At 35.8% G+C, this 18,936-nt stretch overlaps 1 protein-coding gene across 1 annotated transcript in view; it reads left to right on the top strand.

The window, feature by feature from the left end:
- The window catches only part of VPS13C (vacuolar protein sorting 13 homolog C (S. cerevisiae)), a gene marked incomplete at both ends in the record, with an annotated part of 69,224 nt that overhangs the window by 27,758 nt on the left and 22,530 nt on the right, over positions 1–18,936 (top strand). The window contains 21 exons of the mRNA XM_008940676.1: positions 340–493; positions 917–993; positions 1,146–1,205; positions 1,730–1,883; positions 3,392–3,508; positions 4,881–4,984; positions 5,290–5,457; positions 6,332–6,636; positions 6,952–7,099; positions 7,842–7,950; positions 8,368–8,501; positions 10,283–10,439; positions 11,177–11,256; positions 12,116–12,175; positions 13,353–13,512; positions 14,488–14,604; positions 15,136–15,239; positions 15,642–15,809; positions 16,273–16,577; positions 16,956–17,100; positions 18,209–18,365. Coding sequence (XP_008938924.1) covers positions 340–493; positions 917–993; positions 1,146–1,205; positions 1,730–1,883; positions 3,392–3,508; positions 4,881–4,984; positions 5,290–5,457; positions 6,332–6,636; positions 6,952–7,099; positions 7,842–7,950; positions 8,368–8,501; positions 10,283–10,439; positions 11,177–11,256; positions 12,116–12,175; positions 13,353–13,512; positions 14,488–14,604; positions 15,136–15,239; positions 15,642–15,809; positions 16,273–16,577; positions 16,956–17,100; positions 18,209–18,365 — 2,983 coding nt within the window. The remainder of the gene's footprint in view (positions 1–339; positions 494–916; positions 994–1,145; positions 1,206–1,729; positions 1,884–3,391; positions 3,509–4,880; positions 4,985–5,289; positions 5,458–6,331; positions 6,637–6,951; positions 7,100–7,841; positions 7,951–8,367; positions 8,502–10,282; positions 10,440–11,176; positions 11,257–12,115; positions 12,176–13,352; positions 13,513–14,487; positions 14,605–15,135; positions 15,240–15,641; positions 15,810–16,272; positions 16,578–16,955; positions 17,101–18,208; positions 18,366–18,936) is intronic.

Below are 18,936 nucleotides of genomic sequence, written 5' to 3'. Positions count from 1 at the left end.
ATCAGGAAAAAAGCCTCTTACTGGAGTATTTCTGGTAGAAAACAATAGCACTAAGTCATAACTTGGGGGTGGAGAGTGGGAAACTTGAACGGGAAGAACAAAGCAGATGTCTGGGCAGGTGACTTGCAAACACCAAATCCCCAAATATTTTGATTACATTAATCTCTCACTGTCAAAAATTACTTTTTTCCCCTCTTCTTATACTTTAACATTGAAAAAAAAAGAATTCTTCCAGTAAAGTAGGCAAGGTATTTAATTCACATCTTTTTCTTTGTTGGTTGGAATGGTGAGAATACTACATGTGAAAAGATGGTACAACAGTGTTTCTTGCTCATACAGGTTTTAGTAGAGCTCACCAGGCAAAAGAAAACTGAGGAAACAGTACTGGTGTTTGATGTAATGCATCTTGGAACAGAAGCTACTGTCGGAACCTATAATTTAGCAGCTGTATCTTATTTAAAGAAAATAAGCTTGGATTACTATGAAACTGGAGGTAATAAGCATTGGAAGACAAGTATACTAGTTTGTGTGTATATACATAGATAGATACCAGTTACTGTGTGGCTCTGCTGTCTGTTGCGTTCACTGAAATCCCAATGTTGTTCTAGTTTTCCATTTACTATGCTTGGTATTCGAGTGTCCACTGGCAGTGCCTGTGCTGTTGGGTACATATGATAAGCTCTGGACTCCCACCAAAATGCTTACTAGATAATTCAGAGATTAGTGCTCAGTCTTTGGATGGAGAAGGGTTACAGACTTCCTGTTTTGGGCTTAATGAAGAGAAACCAATGATTCTTGTTTGATGCAGTGTCGTTTAGCAGATGGTTAATCCCTGTCTGCAAGACACAGATCCTTTGGTTCTCTGAAAGAACAGTAGTTACCCTAATTCTTACCTATTTCATGTGTTATGTTACAGGTAAAAAAGCACCCATTCATCTAATTAGTTCCTCAGATAAACCTGACTTAGACCTTCTGAAGGTGGAATATATCAAGGTATACATAAAACTTTTTCAATATGTTTTTAGAGCACTTTTGTAAAGTATTAAACCTACTATTCAGAGCGAGTATATTGTTTTGTATATTCTGAAGAGCACAGTGAGTGATTGGAATTAATTCTAGCCTTCATGTGGATCGTTATTTTCCAGGCTAACAGAAATGGGCCACACTTTCAGACAGTTTTTGACAACACTGAACAGATGATTAAAGTGAGTGCTTGTGGATTTTTTCTTTTTCCAGTTTGCTGGCTTAAAAGAGAGGAATCAATAAGGGTTTTCTGGTATTCCTGTTAGGGCATTGAAATGTACTTGCATGTTTTTATATGACTTAATATTTAAGAGCAGTTGGAAGTCTAGGTAATACTGGAACCTCTTTACCAAGACAAGATTCCAGAAGCTGCAGCAAGGGATGAGTACCTTACTCTGGGTTTATCTCTTAGTCATCTAATTAAGTTGTTTCACTTATTTAATGCAGTTTTGCACAAAGTTTTTTCACTCATTTCATGCTTCCAAATTAATTTCTTATTTTGCTTTTGTACTGAGGAGGTCCTAGGTTAACAGTTACAGCTGTTAGGTTTTTGTTAGGTTTTTGCTATTTTCTAAGCATGAAAGTTTTTTCTTTTTGTAAGAACATGTTACATATCATTGGGTGCTTTTGTACCTCAGTCTAACTCTTATGCTTGTAAGTTTCTTTTTTGTTGTCATTGTCATACGGAGTCTCCTGCTTTCCGCAGGTAGCTTTTTCATCCTTGAACCTTCTACTGCATACAGAGGCACTTATGTCTTCTGTCAGTTTTCTAACAGCTGTTAGTCCATCAGGCAATGGAAGTACTGGAGACACACTAACTGAAGATGCAAAGCAAGAAGATGAGACTAGACTGAAGAAAGGTAAAGTTATGCTTGTCAAAATGATGATACTGGAATGATGCATGGTATTTTGGCAAAATAATAAAATCCAGATAAACATGATAAGCTTTGTAGTATGTGATGAAGATCAAAGCTCGCGTAACTGTGATTCACCAGGTTGGAGGGCTGATTTGGAGAAAACAAACAAAACAAAACCATCAAAAAACCTGAAGAAACTCCAAACAACCTACCAACCAAAAAAAAAAAAACCCAAACAAAAAAAAAAAAAAACAGTAATTGAATCAATGATTATGAGCATAAATGTTGTCTTTAGGAGAGCTTTCTATTTTTGTTTGATTGCCATTTTGCAAGTAGACTTGAATTTGAGTAAAAGATTTCTATAAGCTTAGAGGACTCAAACAGCAGCCTGATCTTAATGTTCATGGTAAAATAAAGGTGATGAACAGTAGATCTTAAATAGTAGATTTTAAATATACTGTCAAAGCAGTAGTCAAGTCCTTCGCTAGCCTATTAAAAATATTGCTGTTCCTGTAGTACTGAAACAAAAAATGAGTTTGTATCAAATTTGCTCAGAGGGAGAACAGCTGCACTGTCTTTAAAACCTAGTGCAAAACTCAAACATCAGGTGAGCTGGAAATGAGGTGTTTAGTGAAGACTGTTCAAAATGGCCTATAATTTTAAATGGCTTGAGTTTGAATATGCAGGCTGAAAAAGGAGCTGCTGCTGTTTACAGTTTAAGAAAGCAAAAAAATACTTGAGCTCTTGGATTAACACTTTGCCACTTGTGGTTAGTGAAGATACAGACCATCAGTGAGGTCTGATGGCCTCTGGTCTTGTGCCATGGATGATTTTTGGCACTTGTATGGGTCTTCACCTTATTCTCCCCAGCTTTAGTACTTGCTTTCATAAAGTCTGAGTGGCTGCCTGGAAAGGCTTCCAATGTTCGCTATTTCTTATAAGCCTAGAGGTTAAGAGAAAATGTGTTACTTTTGGATCTTGGAATAGGAAAGAGTAGATAACCTGGGAAAAAACCCAACAAACACACACTACTGTGAAACCATTGTTATACACTTAATGTTAAAAATAAATATACTGTACTATTTATGTGCTCGTAATGTAAAACAAGTCAAATTGTTCTAATAGGTAGCAATGACTAGATGGGTATAGTAATATATGTGGAATTACAAGCAAATACTGACAGGTTTTACTCTTTATCAGTAGAGTTTCTGTCACAGGACTTGTTGCTCTAAGATGGAGTGTTACAGACTTTATCATCTTAGTAGTGATAAAGGAAACTGTAGGAAATAAAGCTATGCACTATGTCATCTGAATGCCAAAACAAAACAACAACAACAACAACAAACCACAAAAACAAACAAACAAACAAACAAAACAAACAAACAAAAACAAAAAAACACACACCACCAAAACAAAAAACCAGACCAAAACAACTCTCAAGTACTCTCAGGAGTTTAGGTGGAAAAATTGAATTATATGTACCTTGAAAATCCCCCCTCTCTTATTTCTAGTAGCTAGACCTTCCAAGGCTAAGGATGTATTTGACTTGAAGCTTTTTGCCAAGCTGGATGCCTTCTGTTTAAATATTTGTGACGAAAGAAAGAATATCGCAGAGATCAAGATAAAAGGTATTAATTTCTTTGTTAGTAGAAAGTGATCTAGTAGTTCAGTTTCAAAGTAACTGCTAATAGTTGAACTAAAGCATAATTAAGATGTAAATTTTCAGCAGCTGACGTTTTTATTGTTATCTGTACAAACATGGCTTTTGTGGTATTGTTTTCAAAGTCATCATTCCTGTCTGTCATGACGTGGTTTCTAGCTAGAAAGGCATGATAACTAGGTACCTTAAACTTCAGGTAATTAGGTTCATGTTTTGAAGGATTTAGATTATGGGTGGCTTTTCATACTGTACTAAGCTTTGTATATTTTCACGCTATTCCTGAACTATACAGAATAAAAAAAAAAAGCCCTTAACATGTTTTTCTTTGGTTTTGAACTCTTAGCATTTGTTTGCGTTTCTTGTTTTGGTTTTGTTTTCTAGGTTTTTAAATTTTTCTTTTTTTTTTTTGACCCTAAGGGAGGCTATGGAGGGAGGCTATGGATAGTATTGGGGAGCAAGTTTCACTTCCAAGTTTGGCTGTAACTGCCATCCTAATAACTGCCAAAACTCTCTGTTAGTATGAATATTTAGGAATGGGTGATATGCAAGAATATGTGATAAAGTTCATTAAAAGTCTCTTGCTTGTGCCCATATCTAAATCATATGACCTATTCATACAGGATTTTTTATGCAGAGGTGTTATTCAAATAGATCCAATGTAATATCATTTTTGTTAGAAAATCTCAGCAAACAAACTTAATAGTGTGGTTATTGAGAGATGGATTATTGTTTGAACATCTTTCCATGACTCATAGCTCACATCTTTCCAGAGATAATGTTATTGTGAGACAGTATCTATTAGAAATTTTTCTATAAATATGTTCACCTTCTCAAAGCTTAGTTAATGTACTGTATGTACTTGAGTTTAAACTCCAGATAATAGACTTGTCTTCTGTGTTGTGACTGATAAAATAGAAGAAGTCTTTATTTCCAGAACTTAATATTTTTTTATACTCAAGAAGTTAGGATAGTTGGGGAATGATTTCTAATCATTCTAATTTGGGTACAGAAAGACTAAAATGCCTTGGATCAAATAGAGCTCTTACTTGCAGTCCCTTCAACAACTGGTAGAGCTCTTACTTGCAGTCCCTTCAGCAAGTGGTGTGGTGACTGACTTATTTTGTTTGGAAACAAAAAAGAGATTCTAGTGTGTTTAGGTATCTTCTTTTTTTTTTTTTTTAATATTTGTTGCATTTAGCAAACAATTAACAAAATGATTGTTGAAATGTGTAATTACTGTAACTCTCCCGCCTTCCCCTACTGGTGGTGTGTGTCCCCAACCCTTAAAACGAGTGCTACTTCTGTTAGGCGATACTACTTTGTCTCCTTATGCTTTACAGGTCTTGACTCATCTCTCCTCCTTCAGCCAAGTCATGCTGCATTCTTTGCCCGGCTTAAGGACATAGTTGTCACAGATGTTGATTCAAGGACCGTTCATAAAAAAGTACTGAACTGCAAGATTTTAAGTTTTCCTTGATTCTTGGTTAGCTTGGTGTGTTAAAAAGTAAAATGTTGCACATATTCTTATTCCACTCTTTTTAAAATATCTGATTTATGATCACCTTGTCAAACAAGATGTATGATAAACCATAGTTTTCATGTGAAAAGAAAGGATGTCCATAAAGGTTAAAAAAAAAAAAAAAAATTAACTCCTACATCTGATAGACTAGTGATATATTTAGCTCTCTGTGTTAAGTATCTGTTTAGAAGCTTCTGATATCTGGTACGTGGTGTTTTTTCTTTTCCTAGGCTGTGTCTATAGTAGGAGATGAAGTTTTCAGTTTTAATCTGACATTAGATCCATATGCTACTGAGGGAGAAGCTTACACTGACATGTCAAAAGTGGATGGCACTGTATCTTTGAAAGTAGGCTGTATTCAAATAGTATACCTTCACAAATTTCTCGTGTCTGTTCTGGTAAGTCTTTTTTTCCTTTGTATGTTTCCGTTATGTCTCCAAGTTCATCTTCCTTCTTTGTGTCCTCAGTTCAAGTAGTAATTTAAGTTTGTGAAAGAGGATGGATAGGCTTAATTCTTTGTGTAATATTAAAAAGCTCTGACAAGTAAGCTTTAACTGTTGCACTGGCAAAAACCTGAGATCATTGCAAACATACCTGAGCTGACATTAGAGGCAAACATTTATGCAAAGGTAGATGCTATGAAGACTTCACAATAGTCACTGTAAATATCAGTGTCTTTGTCCAGTATCCTAATGTTGCCATTTCAAAAAAGTGCAAATGGGCTTTCTGTCATTAGGTACTGGCTGGCTTTAACTGGCCTTTTAAAAGGACTTAGCATTCACTGGGAGTAAAGAGGAGCTTTAAAAATAGACCATCAAGTCCGACCATCACCCAATACTACCATGACCATTAAACCATGTCTGCCGGTGCTGCATCTACACATTTTTGGAACAGTTCCAGGGATTGTGTCTCCTCCACTTCCCTGAGCAGCCTGTTCCAATGCCTCACTACTCTTTCAGTAAAAAAAAATCTTCCTAATACCCAGTCTAAGTCTCACCTGGCACAACTCGAGGCCATGTCTTCTAGTCCTATTGCTTGTAACTTGGAAGAAAAAGTAGAGGTGAGTTTAGAATGAGTGGATTGTACTGATTGGTATGTTTCTGACCATCTGTTAAAGATGGTCAAAATCATGATAAAAAACCCTCAGTTACCTTTCACCAGGGAAAATTTAACACAGTAGGCAGCGTAGTTGATGGTTGATGTTGTAAAATGATAGGGTAATTTAGATTACAAAACTGCTTACAGACATTTCTCTTCAACTGTTTATTCCAGACCTTTTTGAACAACTTCCAGACAGCTAAGGAGGCACTGAGTGCTGCAACAGCCCAAGCTGCAGAAAAGGCTGCTACCAGTGTAAAAGACCTGGCTCAAAGGAGTTTTCGACTTGCATTGGACATTCACTTGAAAGCACCAGTTATAGTCATTCCTCAGTCCTCAGTTTCTCCCAATGTTATAGCGATAGACCTTGGCTTGATTAAGGTTCAGAACCAGTTTAGCTTGGTGTCTCCAGAAGGCAGTTCTCTTCCTCCAGTCATTGACAAAATGGATGTGCAGCTGACAAAGCTGAAACTGTCTAGGTAAGGTGCACTTTAACTAATGCCTTAGCTAATTGGTAATATTAATACTCTGTAGGATATTAATCTACTTTTGTTCAGAAGCCATGGTTGGTGACAGTGTCAAATGTTTGATATTAAAGTACTTCTTATATTAAGGTGAAATAAATCAGTAGTAAAACAGGATGCTGTTCTGCTCAGAATGTTGTTTAAGCCTACAGAGATGTGACATTTGAGATTTTTAAGATGTTAATTTGAAAATGTGGCATACAACATAATGCGTGGCAGAGAAGTTAGAAGTTTGTTTGGTTTATTTTTTTCTTCCTTCTTTGTTTTAAGGACTGTTATGGAGACAGGTTTGTCACATCCAGACATTCAGATACTTCACCCTATTAATATAAGCCTTTCTGTGAAACGAAATTTATCTGCAGCTTGGTTTCACAAATTACCAGTATTGGAGATCACGGGGTATCTGGATACAATGAATGTAAGTCTTGGTGGGAAGCTTGTGGTAATATTGAATATCAGATTAGTCTTACGTTATTTCTGGACACAAGGATGTAATGTGCTGCAGGCTTTCAGTATCTGTAAAGTGAGTTTCAGGGATATCAACAGGGCTTAACCTATGTGAGTAAATGCAGATGTTTATCATAAAAACCACCAGAACTTTATGTACATGAATTGGACAGCAAAGGATGTTAAGGAGTCTTGTTTGTTCCCCACCATAAGGCAGAACCAACTTAAATATTTCGGGGATCAGGTCTCTGAGCGAGCCTCTTATTTCAGTACTTTAGTTTAACACAAACAAAAAACCAAAACCAGCTATAAATTTCAATTTATGCAAATATTTACCTTAGCAACTCCAAGCTTCATAACTTCCTGTCTCCCTTGAATGACCTCAAGATATTTGCTCTTTTTTGCAGCAAGAAACTTGACTGAAACTGAAATTCAAATGTCATAAAGTAATGTGTCATTTACAGGGAAGTATTAAAAGCATAGGTAGACTAAAGGCTGTAATATGTTTTGATAAAGCCTTCTTTAGTCTTCTAATCCTTTAACAGTAAACAGTTAAAAGAATTTCATTGTGTTATTAAAAAGACAGTGGTGTTGACAAAATACCTGTAAATAAGCACTCTTCTTGCCAGGAAACCTTGTTCTGCTTTGCTAGCTAGTATTAAGTTTAAGGAAGAACATGTTTTTCCTGAGAGCTGTGATATCCAATTTTGTAGGTTGTGTTAAGTCAAGAGGATTTGAATGTCGTTCTCAAAGTGTTGATGGAAAACCTTGGTGAAGCAGAAGAAAAACAAACTCATGCAAAATTCATACTGCAAAAGGAAGGTCAGAGATGGAAGTTTTGTCATGAATGTTAAGTGTGTTAGCTTTCAGGAATAGGGAGAAACACTATATTGAAAGCAAGCTTAGATCTGAGACTATGGTGTGTAAGTGATAAAGTCTTCCTCTAATTTTGTGAGGACAGTGTTCATACTTCAGTACTTAAAAAAAAAGTGGCAGTATTACAAAGCAAATTGTGTATTTGTTGTGGCAGAATTGTTACAGAAATGGCAAGGTATTGAAATGTCAGTCATCTCGTTGCCAGAAGGTGTTTGTTTCTTTTGCATGCTCCAAAGTTAAAGGCTCTGCTAGCTTATCTTAGGGGAATGTAAGCCCTCTAAATGAATAAAAGAATGGGCTTCTTTCTTGAGATAAAAAAATGGTGGCAATTTCTAAAGTTAACCTGTTTATTGACTGCTTCAGGTAAAACCAAAGAAATGGAGAAACCAATTTTGACGCAGCATAAAAGTGTTCCAGAAAGGATAGTGTCTGAAAAGAAAAAAAGAACTTTAAATGATAATGTAATCAATATGTTGCTTAACTTTGAAATCAAAGAGGTATGTATTCATCAATAAACTATGTTGTTACTCAAAGTAGGAGTCAAGGTTGTTCCTTCAAAGCAGTGGTCTATAAAGTCTGTTTTAACTGTTTAAAGATGACAGTACTTAACTGACAAAAACTTCAGAACTCATATTCTTCAGCATTTCTTTAGCTGTTTTCTTTGGTCTATATTAGATGAGATAGTATTTATAGAATATTTAATATACATGGTACATGGAGAAGGGAAAACCAGACTTAGTTTAGATGCTCCTCACTCAGGTAGCCTTAATCCGTCATAACGCTGCATTTGATTCTCAGAAACAAACCGGCTGAAATAGTTAAGCTAGATCTAGTATTTTTCCCTTAGAGATGGTAAGTCTGAAACCTAGGCTATAGGTAAAGTACAGGGAAAACGCACAAGCAATCCATTAAGATAGCTACGTGTAACAAATGTCCAAGGATAATTCTCCGAAGATATTAGTGATACTTAAGTGTGAAGAGTTGAGCATGGCCTTACATTTTGTTTGAGAGTTGGACCAAATGGCTTAGGTATTCAGGTTATTTTAGGTAACTGTGGGATTATATTCTGTGTGAGTGTTATGAAATCATGTAAGAAAACTTTATTTTCAGGGGCATTAGAAGTATTTCTCCCATAGCTGAAGTGCAGAGAAGTAGCAAGTTGATATCGCTATCCCAGGTTTTGGGTTTTCTTAGTTTTTGCAGCGTTACAGCTGAAAGTGGCTGATGAGGTACCTATCAACAAAGAGCACATAGGTACCCAGTGTGTGGCATTAGTACCTTTTGGTAGCTTCTAACTTTCAGGTTTGCTGTTTTTGCTGTGAAAACTTGTTTTAATGGTAGGACTGTGGCATATTATAAGCTAGCCTGTAGTGCTACATATTGTCTTCTTTAATGTATCTCATGAACAAGCCTGTCTTGTTTAGTGTGGTTTTACATGTGCTTCACATGGAAATATTTACCAAGATAGTGTCCATGTTGTCTGTGGACAGTATGTGTTGGGTGATTAATTATAAAGTGCTAATTTGCTAGTGTATGACGAGCATGCCACATCATCATACAAACCAAGTGTTGACCAACTTGAAATCTTTAAATTGCTTCTGTGGTAAATTATGGGTTGAGGTGCTATTTTTAGTTCCCAAGAATGGAAGGTAATGGACTTGTGAAATAATCACATGGAAATTAACATTATTTATTAATAACTGTATGTAGTTCTTCTACTTAATATTCAGCTATGTTTAGAAAGACAAATTTTTCTCTTTTTCATCTGTCTATTCAAAGTAATGCTGAAAATCTTGCATTAATTAAGACATTTAGTGTTGAAACATTTGGGTCCGTCATTATTGACATAGTATCAGATATTCAAAGATGGAATCATGTTGCTATCTGTTCTCTACTGCCCTTTCATCCCAACCAGCATGATTTGTAATAACTGCTTTTTCCTTATTCAGTCTTCATGTAACACTGTAGTGTCTGATTAGGAAACTAAAACATAGCTTGACAAGCTAAAGATAAAACAAAGTTAAATTTTAGCCAATTAATAGACTTGGGATTTTTGTTTCATTGTTGAAAGAGTGCTTGGTTACTAGGCCAAGAGGAACAAGGATGGGAGGGAGTAGAAATTCTTAACTGTTGTTTCTCTTTGTAAAAAGGCAAACTGTCTAGACGAATACGACTTTTGGAGCTTAGCTGAGGAGATAATGCCCATGTATAACTGCATGCTATAATATATGGACAGCTTTACTGAAATAGTGAACTTATTTCCCTTCCTGTATTCAAGGTTGTAATAACCTTGATGAAGCAAGTTCAGAAGGAGAGATACCCATTACATATCCTAACTGTGCTACAGCTGGGAACTGAAACCAAAATTAGAAATTACGAATTGACTGCAGCAGCATATCTGAAAAAAATAACTATGAGATGCACTGAAATAAATGGTAAGTCCTGTGGAAAAGTCATATGCAGTTAGTACAATGTGAGAGGTCAGCTTTCATATCAAGAACATGGTGTGTTCAAAAAATAGTAGTTAGTGTGTTGGGGAAAAGGGCAGAAAGATTACATGCTGAATTCACTTAGTAATGCTGTCCTGTGTATTTTAGGTTCAATTAATCTGTTTCACCTGATAGCAAATCTTGCTCCTGTTGTTAGTTTTGAATTATTTCATTTGAGGTAGTTGCCTTCTTTGAGTAGAAATGGTCATTCCTGAGAAGTATTCTATCTGTTCAGACTATTTTGATAAGCTTTTGAGTCTATGCTTCATGACCAGTTCTGGCAGCAGTGGGAATACAGTGTGAATCCTTGATTGGCCAGGTAACAATTCAAAATGATACTGAGGTAATAATGAAATAGCCATGTATGTATTCAGAGTAGAGAAGAATGATTTTGAGTATAAAAACCAAAAGGTAGGAATGTGAAACTAATTTTCGGAATGCAAATGGCTTTGTGATATTGAGTCTTCTTTGAGGACAAAGATAAGTTTGACAAGTTAAAGTTTAAAAAGTGAGCACAGCATTTAATGGGGTAGTGCTTAATCTGCAGCTTATTGGTGTAAAGATATGTTTACCTTGACTATTTCAGCAAGAATAGTACATAAGGGAGATTTAGCATGGAGGCGTTGGTGGGTGGAGTAATGTTTGTGAGTAGAAACACTTCAGTTTTATTTCTCTGTTTGCAGATTCAAAAGGGGATCCTCTTTGCATTATTAATTCTTCAAGTGAGACAGATGAACATCTTCTAAAAATGGAATACATTAAGGTTTCATTACCTTTTAACTAAGTTTATATGGGGAGTAAAATAAACTTCCATACTTAGTCTGAGAGCCTGGGTTGGATTTTTTTCTTGTTTTGAAACAAGATGAGGATTTGTATCTAAAGCTTATCTAAACTTCTTAACTAAGTCTTCTAAATACCTATTTCTCAACTTAAAATTTATTTTCACTCTCTACTGCTTCCGTGTAGCGATTGCTTCATAAGTCAACAGTCACTGAAATCAGTGAGGTCAATGTTCATGTACCTTTTTTGTGAATAATATAGATGAGTACCTTTTTGAAAACTAATAGGTGAAGTAGTCTTTGCCTGCATTAGTGAGATGTACCTCCTACAGCTGGTAAAATGAGCCTTGATTGGAGGAGTGGGATGTTGGTAGGTAGAGTTGACCTTTAACTGGAAAAAAACCCCAGACATTTAAAAACTGCAGAAATACTTGACAAACTGATAGATTGCAGAACCAGTGGGCTATTGATATTCTTCCCCATAATGACATCGTTTTTATTGAGAGAAGTTAATTTGTTCTGTCAAAGTACTAAGCATAAACTGTTGCAGTCTAAATAGATCCTAGGCAACAGGAAAATTTTGCAACTCTTCAGTTGACCTTTAACAAAATAAATGCTGTTAAAATACCACTGACCAGAGCATTCCAATTACCCTGTTTTGATTACCTTGATCCTATGCTTGATTTGGAGAACTTGTTTCTTCAGGCTTGATCTCTTCCCTTTGTTTTCTTGTGCAATGCAAGTAATCCTTATGCCTGTGGTGAATTCAACTAGTTCAGTTAATGAGTTCAGTTAATTCGATAGGGACTGTTTGCTCAGTTTTTTTTTTTTCCACTCTTTTAGGCTGATGCTGATGGACCAGATTTTGTTACTACTTACAGAAGCACCAAGCAAAATGTCAATGTAGGTACTAGATGTACTTAATTTTTTCTTTAAGCTTTGAAATAATAATAGCTGTGTGAACTTATTAGTTACCCACTTTTTCTCTTCCCATTGAAAAGGAGGAAAAACCAAAACAAGGAAAAACCAAAACAAAAAAAAGAGGAAAACCCAAAACTATCAAGGCTTACTGCTTTATATATAACTATTGCAAAGAGACATCCAAGAGAGAAATTTTTTTTTTTTTTCCTACTGGAGTATTCACTGTATTGCTTTAAGTAGAAGCTCTACATTTTTAGGTAGTTAAAATTTATAAGGACTTTTCTAAGGCCTGTAGGATGTTTAATTTGTAGAGTGATGCACTTAGCAGTGTGTGAAGTGAAAGCCTTAAGTTTCAGAGCTTGAATGTTGGTACCAGTGGAGTTGAGAAGAGAAGTGAAATGTCAGACAAGCATTGTCACAGGTCTTGTGTTCAGTCAGTTCTGTTTTGCTTCAGAGAGCAGCTGCTGATGTGTAGCTTCCCATGGCTCCAGTGACTTCTGAAATAAGCAGGACATGAGGCTTTTATGATGCTTCTTTCAAAGTTGTAGTAGTGGGTAGAGCTTTGGCTCTTGATAGCCATATGTAGAATTTGAAGTGGCTGGACTTCTTTAAAGAAAGCTGACATGCCTACTTGCCAGTAAAACCAGCATTTACTAAGAGTTGCTTTGTGCTAGGAAAGTTGGCTAGCTGGTGCTAGCTTTCACTAAGTAATAAAGACTAGAGTGGTTGTTACTCATGTACTGTCTGTTCTGACTGCAAATTTCGAATCTTCGTGTTTTGTTTTATTGTACCCACTAAAATATCTGTGTGGTTCTGAATATGTCAGCCCAAGTGCTCAATATTGCACAATCAAATACAGCAGAACTATGAGAGCTTACTGATAAAGTGTAACCACATAAACCATCCTGCAGCGTGTTGTTTGTTGTTTTTTTTTTTTTTTTTTTTGACTGGCACAGTTCTGTAGCTGTTACAAGCTTCCCTTCCATAGCTACTTCATCTGTTCTGGAGCTTGTATGCTGTAAAATTGGAGGTGGAATAGTGAGATACTTGAGAAACTGAGCAAGACACTGTTTTCTTGATTCTATGACAGTTGCTCCGAGTTACTTAGTTGCAGTCTATGGCATAACAATATTATTTGTTCTTCTTGCCTTCATTTTAGGTCATCTTTTCATGTTTGGATGTAGTGCTTCACACAGAGGCTTTGCTTTCCATCATGAGTTTCCTCACACTCAGTGTTCCATCAGGTGATCTTTCCAGTACTGATAAAGCATCAAGCCACAAGCCTCAAATAAAAGAAAAAGGAAGTACTCTTAGACCAGGTAATGCAGTATTAGAAAAGCCTTACTTCTGTTGCTTAACAGCATCTAGCCTTTAGTTCCGAAGGATACCATTTTGGGTGATAGCATTACAGTCTATTTGGAAGAACAAGGCATGCACAACTGTGTGTGGGGAGAAAATAATCCCTTTTTAAATAAAGCCAGATAGTTTTGCTGTTGCTTAGTCTCACAGATTCTCCTTACTGAGCATAACTTTTTCCTGGGTACTTGTCTGAATTTTGTAATAGAAGGTGAAGAAGTTATGTTGCAGTGAACACTATGAAAGTGTCACAGCTTTGTTGCTTTCCAATCTGAAGGCCCTGAAGAGTGCTTAGATGTGAAAATAAATGTTCTTGAGCCCTGCAGAAGCAAGAAAAAATTCAGAACTGAAGGGTGCTAGGCTTATTTTAATGGTAGGTTTCTGTAGTCTTGAAATAATATGAACTTTTTTTATGCAAGCTCCTTAAGATCATTTTGCCAGGTCCCATGTGGTTGATTCTTGTACATGTAGTGTTGTTTGGAAAATTTAGGGTTTCCTAGTTGTAAATCTGTTGGGCTGGCTGTTACATGTTGTGTTCTGCAGACACATTCAGTGTCACTGCAGGAAGATTTTTTCACCTAATATGCCTAAATTAGCTCCACTGCGTGTTACAAGAAGGAGCTTTTCTCATGTGAGATAGTGTTTCAGTTAACAAAATATGCACTCTATTTTCTGTACTGTTGTGTGAAAGCTAGATCTTGAGGAGAAAGCTCCATCATTCAGATTGTTGTTATTCTGTTGGTAGTTGGTGACTGTTCCTCTGACAGAAGAAAACCACAGACTTATTTCACATCTTGGCTAGTAATTATCAGTGACTTTTAAGGAATAACTTCAGGTTGCTTTTTGAATAGTTCATATATGTACAAGACAAATAATCTAACATTTGCTTTAAAATATTGACTTATGAAGTCTGTATGTTTCTTGTGTTTCCTACCCAGTGTCTGCTAGTGCAGCCCATGATGATATCTGTGAATTGAAACTGACTGCAAAGCTAAATGTGTTCAGTATTACAGTGTGTGATCAGACCTGTAGAATTGCAGACATAAGAGTACAAGGTAAGGAGATTTAATTGAAATACTGGATTAGCTGGTGTAGCAGGAAGTACGTTACTTCCCCCCAGTCGTTACTGAAAGGCTAGTCTGTGCACTCAAGATGTCTCTGTAACATGTATTTGAACAGATTGGGATTGTGTACTATGGTTGTGCTGAAGTATTCTAATAGCCAAAATGCTTATGAGGGAAAAAAATGTTTGACTCAGAAGAAGAAGGTAGTTAATTTCTATGTGGAGTAAAATTTAAAAAAATGAAAGCACTGTGTTAAAATAACACAAACTTCAATTTTTTTTAAGCCGTTAGGTCCTAGATAACATTGTTAATTTTTATACTAGTCTTAGAGTCAATTTATGTTGGCAAACTTGTCACACAAGTCTGTAATGGGTTTAGCACGGGTTGTTACATAGAATGCTGGATTCTAAGGTATTCCCATTCTTTATATTCAGTAATAAATAATGATTCTTTCAAAAAAGGTGTTTACTTAATAAATGCACTTCAACAAATGGCTGTCTTCTTTCTTCTGTCTCAAATCAGGAATGGATGCATCTGTAGCTATGAAACCTAAAAAGATTAAAGTGTTCTCCAGACTTGAAGACATTGTAGTTACAAATGTTGATCCAAAAACAATCCATGAAAAGGTAACATGTTGTGCAGATTGTAAAAGAAGACCTAGTTTTGTAAGTTAATGGCAGTACTGTAGTTGATGAGCTGTGTCGTAGAGTGCTAGGTATGATGTAATGTATGAAGCATTAAGCAAAATTTTGTTAATTTCCCTTATCTTAGGGAAGCAAAACATATATGTTTAGTTCCAAGTAGCATGGGTTAAATATAAGATGCCCTATAGAGAACCAACTGAGCAGAGACATGCCACAAAATAGCTGATTCAATTTTCTTTTGTGCTTAGCATGTATTTGTCCAGTCACTGTTGATGAGTTACAGTTGATCTTTTTATGGAAATATTTCTTGTTTGAAAAATAAAGCAATGATTCTATCACAGATAAGTGTCTGGCAGTATTAACTATGTGGATTTAATCTTCCAGGCTGTCTCCATAATGGGAGATGAAGTATTTAGATTTCAAATGTCACTTTATCCAGATGCTACTGCTGGGGAAGCCTACACTGATATGTCAAGGGTGGATGCTAAAATGTCTCTGAAAGTGGGCTGCATCCAAATAATTTACCTACATAAATTCTTTATGTCTCTCTTGGTAAGACATGTATTTGAGTTCTTTTCTTGACATATAGGTCATTATATCTTATTTTATAAAAAAAAAAAAAAAAAATCTATTTGTGACCTGTACCTTGTGGTGAGCTGATGTACAAGCATATGGAAGTATTTCACTGAAGAAGTGTCACTTCAGTTTGACTGCTTTATAAGGGAATGACAAATAAGGAGAAGAATGACAAAACAAGTACAGAATTGTGTTGATAGCTTAAATAATGTCTTAAAAATTAAATAGGTAAACAATATCTTAGCTTGTGCATGAATTTAACCTTTTGTTCTTTGAAGCTGGCATGACTGAATTAGAAGTTTCATATTTCTGCCACAGATGTGCTGTTTTTCTTAAATTTACATTTTGCCTGGGCTTGCCTTATTTGTAAGACTTAGTTGCTTATATAGAATTTAATTGTTTTCACTACCTACCACTTCTTTTCACTATGTATCATTAGAACTTCCTAAATAATTTCCAAACGGCACGGGAAGCCCTGACTGCAGTCACTGTTCAGGCAGCAGAAATGGCTGCTTCCAGCATGAAAGACTTGGCTAAAAAGAGCTTCCGCCTCTTGATGGATGTCAACTTGAAAGCTCCAGTTATAGTCATTCCTGAATCTTCAACTTCATGCAATGCTTTGGTAGCTGATCTTGGCCTAATTAGCATTCAGAATGAATTCAAGCTGGTGGCTTCAGATGAATCTTCTCTTCCTCCAGTCATTGACAACATGGATGTTCAGCTAACTCATTTGAAATTATCAAGGTAATTACATGGAGTTTTATTCGGAGTTGAAAGATGTTTGTAAAGAAAATGGGTCCATGTTCCGTATGCAGCATTGTCCTGCTATTTAAAGATGATACCTGATGAAAACATACTAAAACCAGAAAAAAACCCAACCCCTCCAAACTGTTCTGGAGTGCTTTTAGGTAGAGACATGTGTCCACGAACTCTGAAATTTCTTAGAAAGGAATGATAGGACAGCAAGTTGATATTAAGTGTGTACCTGAGCATAAGTCCGTGTAAGCACACATTATTAATTTAAAAATAACTACATCTGTAATTCTACTAGATCAGTATGGTAGCATTTGGGATTCTGGAACCACTAAATATTTTTCCTTTATTGCTTCTGTCTTTTTGTAGGTGCATCATATCCACAGATTCTCAACCAGACTCTGAAATCCTGCATCCTGTGAGTTTGACCTTATTGGTCCACAGAAATTTAGCAGCAGCTTGGTATCATGAAACTCCAGCAATTGGTATCAAAGGAGACCTAAAACCAATGCAGGTAATATAGCAAATCAGAGCTACATAAAATATTGCATATGTTCTCAGATTAGTATTAAGCAAACTTAAGGAGCTTGTAAACTCATTGCAATTGATTTTCTTTACAGAATGTTAAAAGACTTACAGCTTGACTGTCCAGTTAATAGATGTGTTAGAGTTTTGACATTGTATAATGAATAGGTGTAGCTGCATACAAAGAGAATAAAACTGGTTTTCTTTTTCTGGGGGTATGCTGGAGCCATCTTGTGACTCAACAGTCAGTAACATCACTGAGGTTATCGCAGTTAGTATTAAAAATCTAGACTGAAGGTTTTTAACTGTTTAACTGTAATATTCAGGTTGAGTGCTTAGTAGATGTAATAGAAATGAGAAGGGTACATATAGATTTCTATAACAGGTCAGAATTCTGGTTGATAGCTTTGCAGAGAGAGGGCTTTACTCTTTTTTTGGCATTAACCATATGAATTGAAGAGCATAGAAATGGACTTGAGGGTCTTTGAGTTGTTCATGAGGCCTGTTTCATTCCTGTGTGTGTGCTGTGGCCAAATGTAGCACTGGTGATGGACAGAGGAATGATACTGAAGGAGTAACAGTTAAAAAACCCCAAAAATAACAACAACAACAAAAAAAACACCCACAAACTGGGAGTACTCATTGAAAAAAATATTCTAACCCTATGTATTATGGGTTAAGTGACTGCATTTTGTCACTTACTACGACTTACTTTTTTGTGATTGTGTTATAATTAAATTCAGATTCACACACTCCTGAAAGACCTATTGAAGGACAGTTACTTTAGTGCATACAATGTACATCTTGGCTTTAATGATATCTGTCTGGTTATCTTTTTGCATTATTGAACTGTTAAGAAGTGCTTATGATCATCAATTAGTTATTTTTAGCAGGCAAAGAGTCTTACAAGACTAGAAAGTATTTATCATATGGAATGTTAGTTTTCTTGATTATTTTTTTGGGTGCTTTGGCCGGGATCATTTTGGCTACACAGTTTGTTTATAGTAGAAGCGGCGTGTTGTTTCTTCTCAATGTTTGCATGCTGTGTTGGGAGGAGCTATTGTCACCAGAAATATTGTGGGTTTATTACCTTACAGATTGCACTCAGTGGAGATGATCTAACTGTTGTCATGAAAATTTTACTTGAAAACCTTGGAGGGGCTTCTTCTCAGCCAAATACTGTGCAAGAGAATGTTCAAGATATGCCGATAATTAAAAAACGGAAGGTTCCAAATGAACCTGATTTCTGTGAGGGTATGTTCATTTCAGAACTTGAATATGTTTAAGCACAGGGCTATTTGCAAATCGAAATATTATATTTATCCAAAGCACATAAATGTGTGTAAACGTTTTCTTAATTGTTGCACATAGGTATTGTGTAAATGAAAAGCTATAAAAAAAATGTATGCACATAAATGAAGTGTGAGCTGTTGATGGTCCAGAGTTTTTGTAGCATTTTTTGTGATTCATCTTGTAATGGTATTCTTCAGTCTATATCAATGAGTCTTGTAGTTGGAGATGGTTTAGAAAATAAAAAGCCAAACAACTATCCCACAACATTAGAGCAAAATTATAGAAATTGAGGATATTAGTATCCAAGTAGTGCATTAATGCAAATAGTGTATGTCTCTGGTGGATGAAATATTGGTAAGACTTTGCCAAAGTCTTTTTTTTTTTGTCCAAAATTAGACATTCTCAGTGTCAGAAACACTACTGTTTAACCAATGGTTGAATCGCTATTATGTGAGAAGAAGAGTAGTACATAATCTTTGAGCAGTCTTAATACATTCTGTAGTTTTTCATTAGAGTGAGTGAAGAACTGCAG

This window comes from Merops nubicus, unplaced genomic scaffold, assembly GCF_000691845.1.
Source record: "Merops nubicus isolate BGI_N331 unplaced genomic scaffold, ASM69184v1 scaffold44845, whole genome shotgun sequence".
Taxonomy (NCBI): domain Eukaryota; kingdom Metazoa; phylum Chordata; class Aves; order Coraciiformes; family Meropidae; genus Merops; species Merops nubicus.
This window is presented reverse-complemented; position numbering and strand designations above follow the sequence as displayed.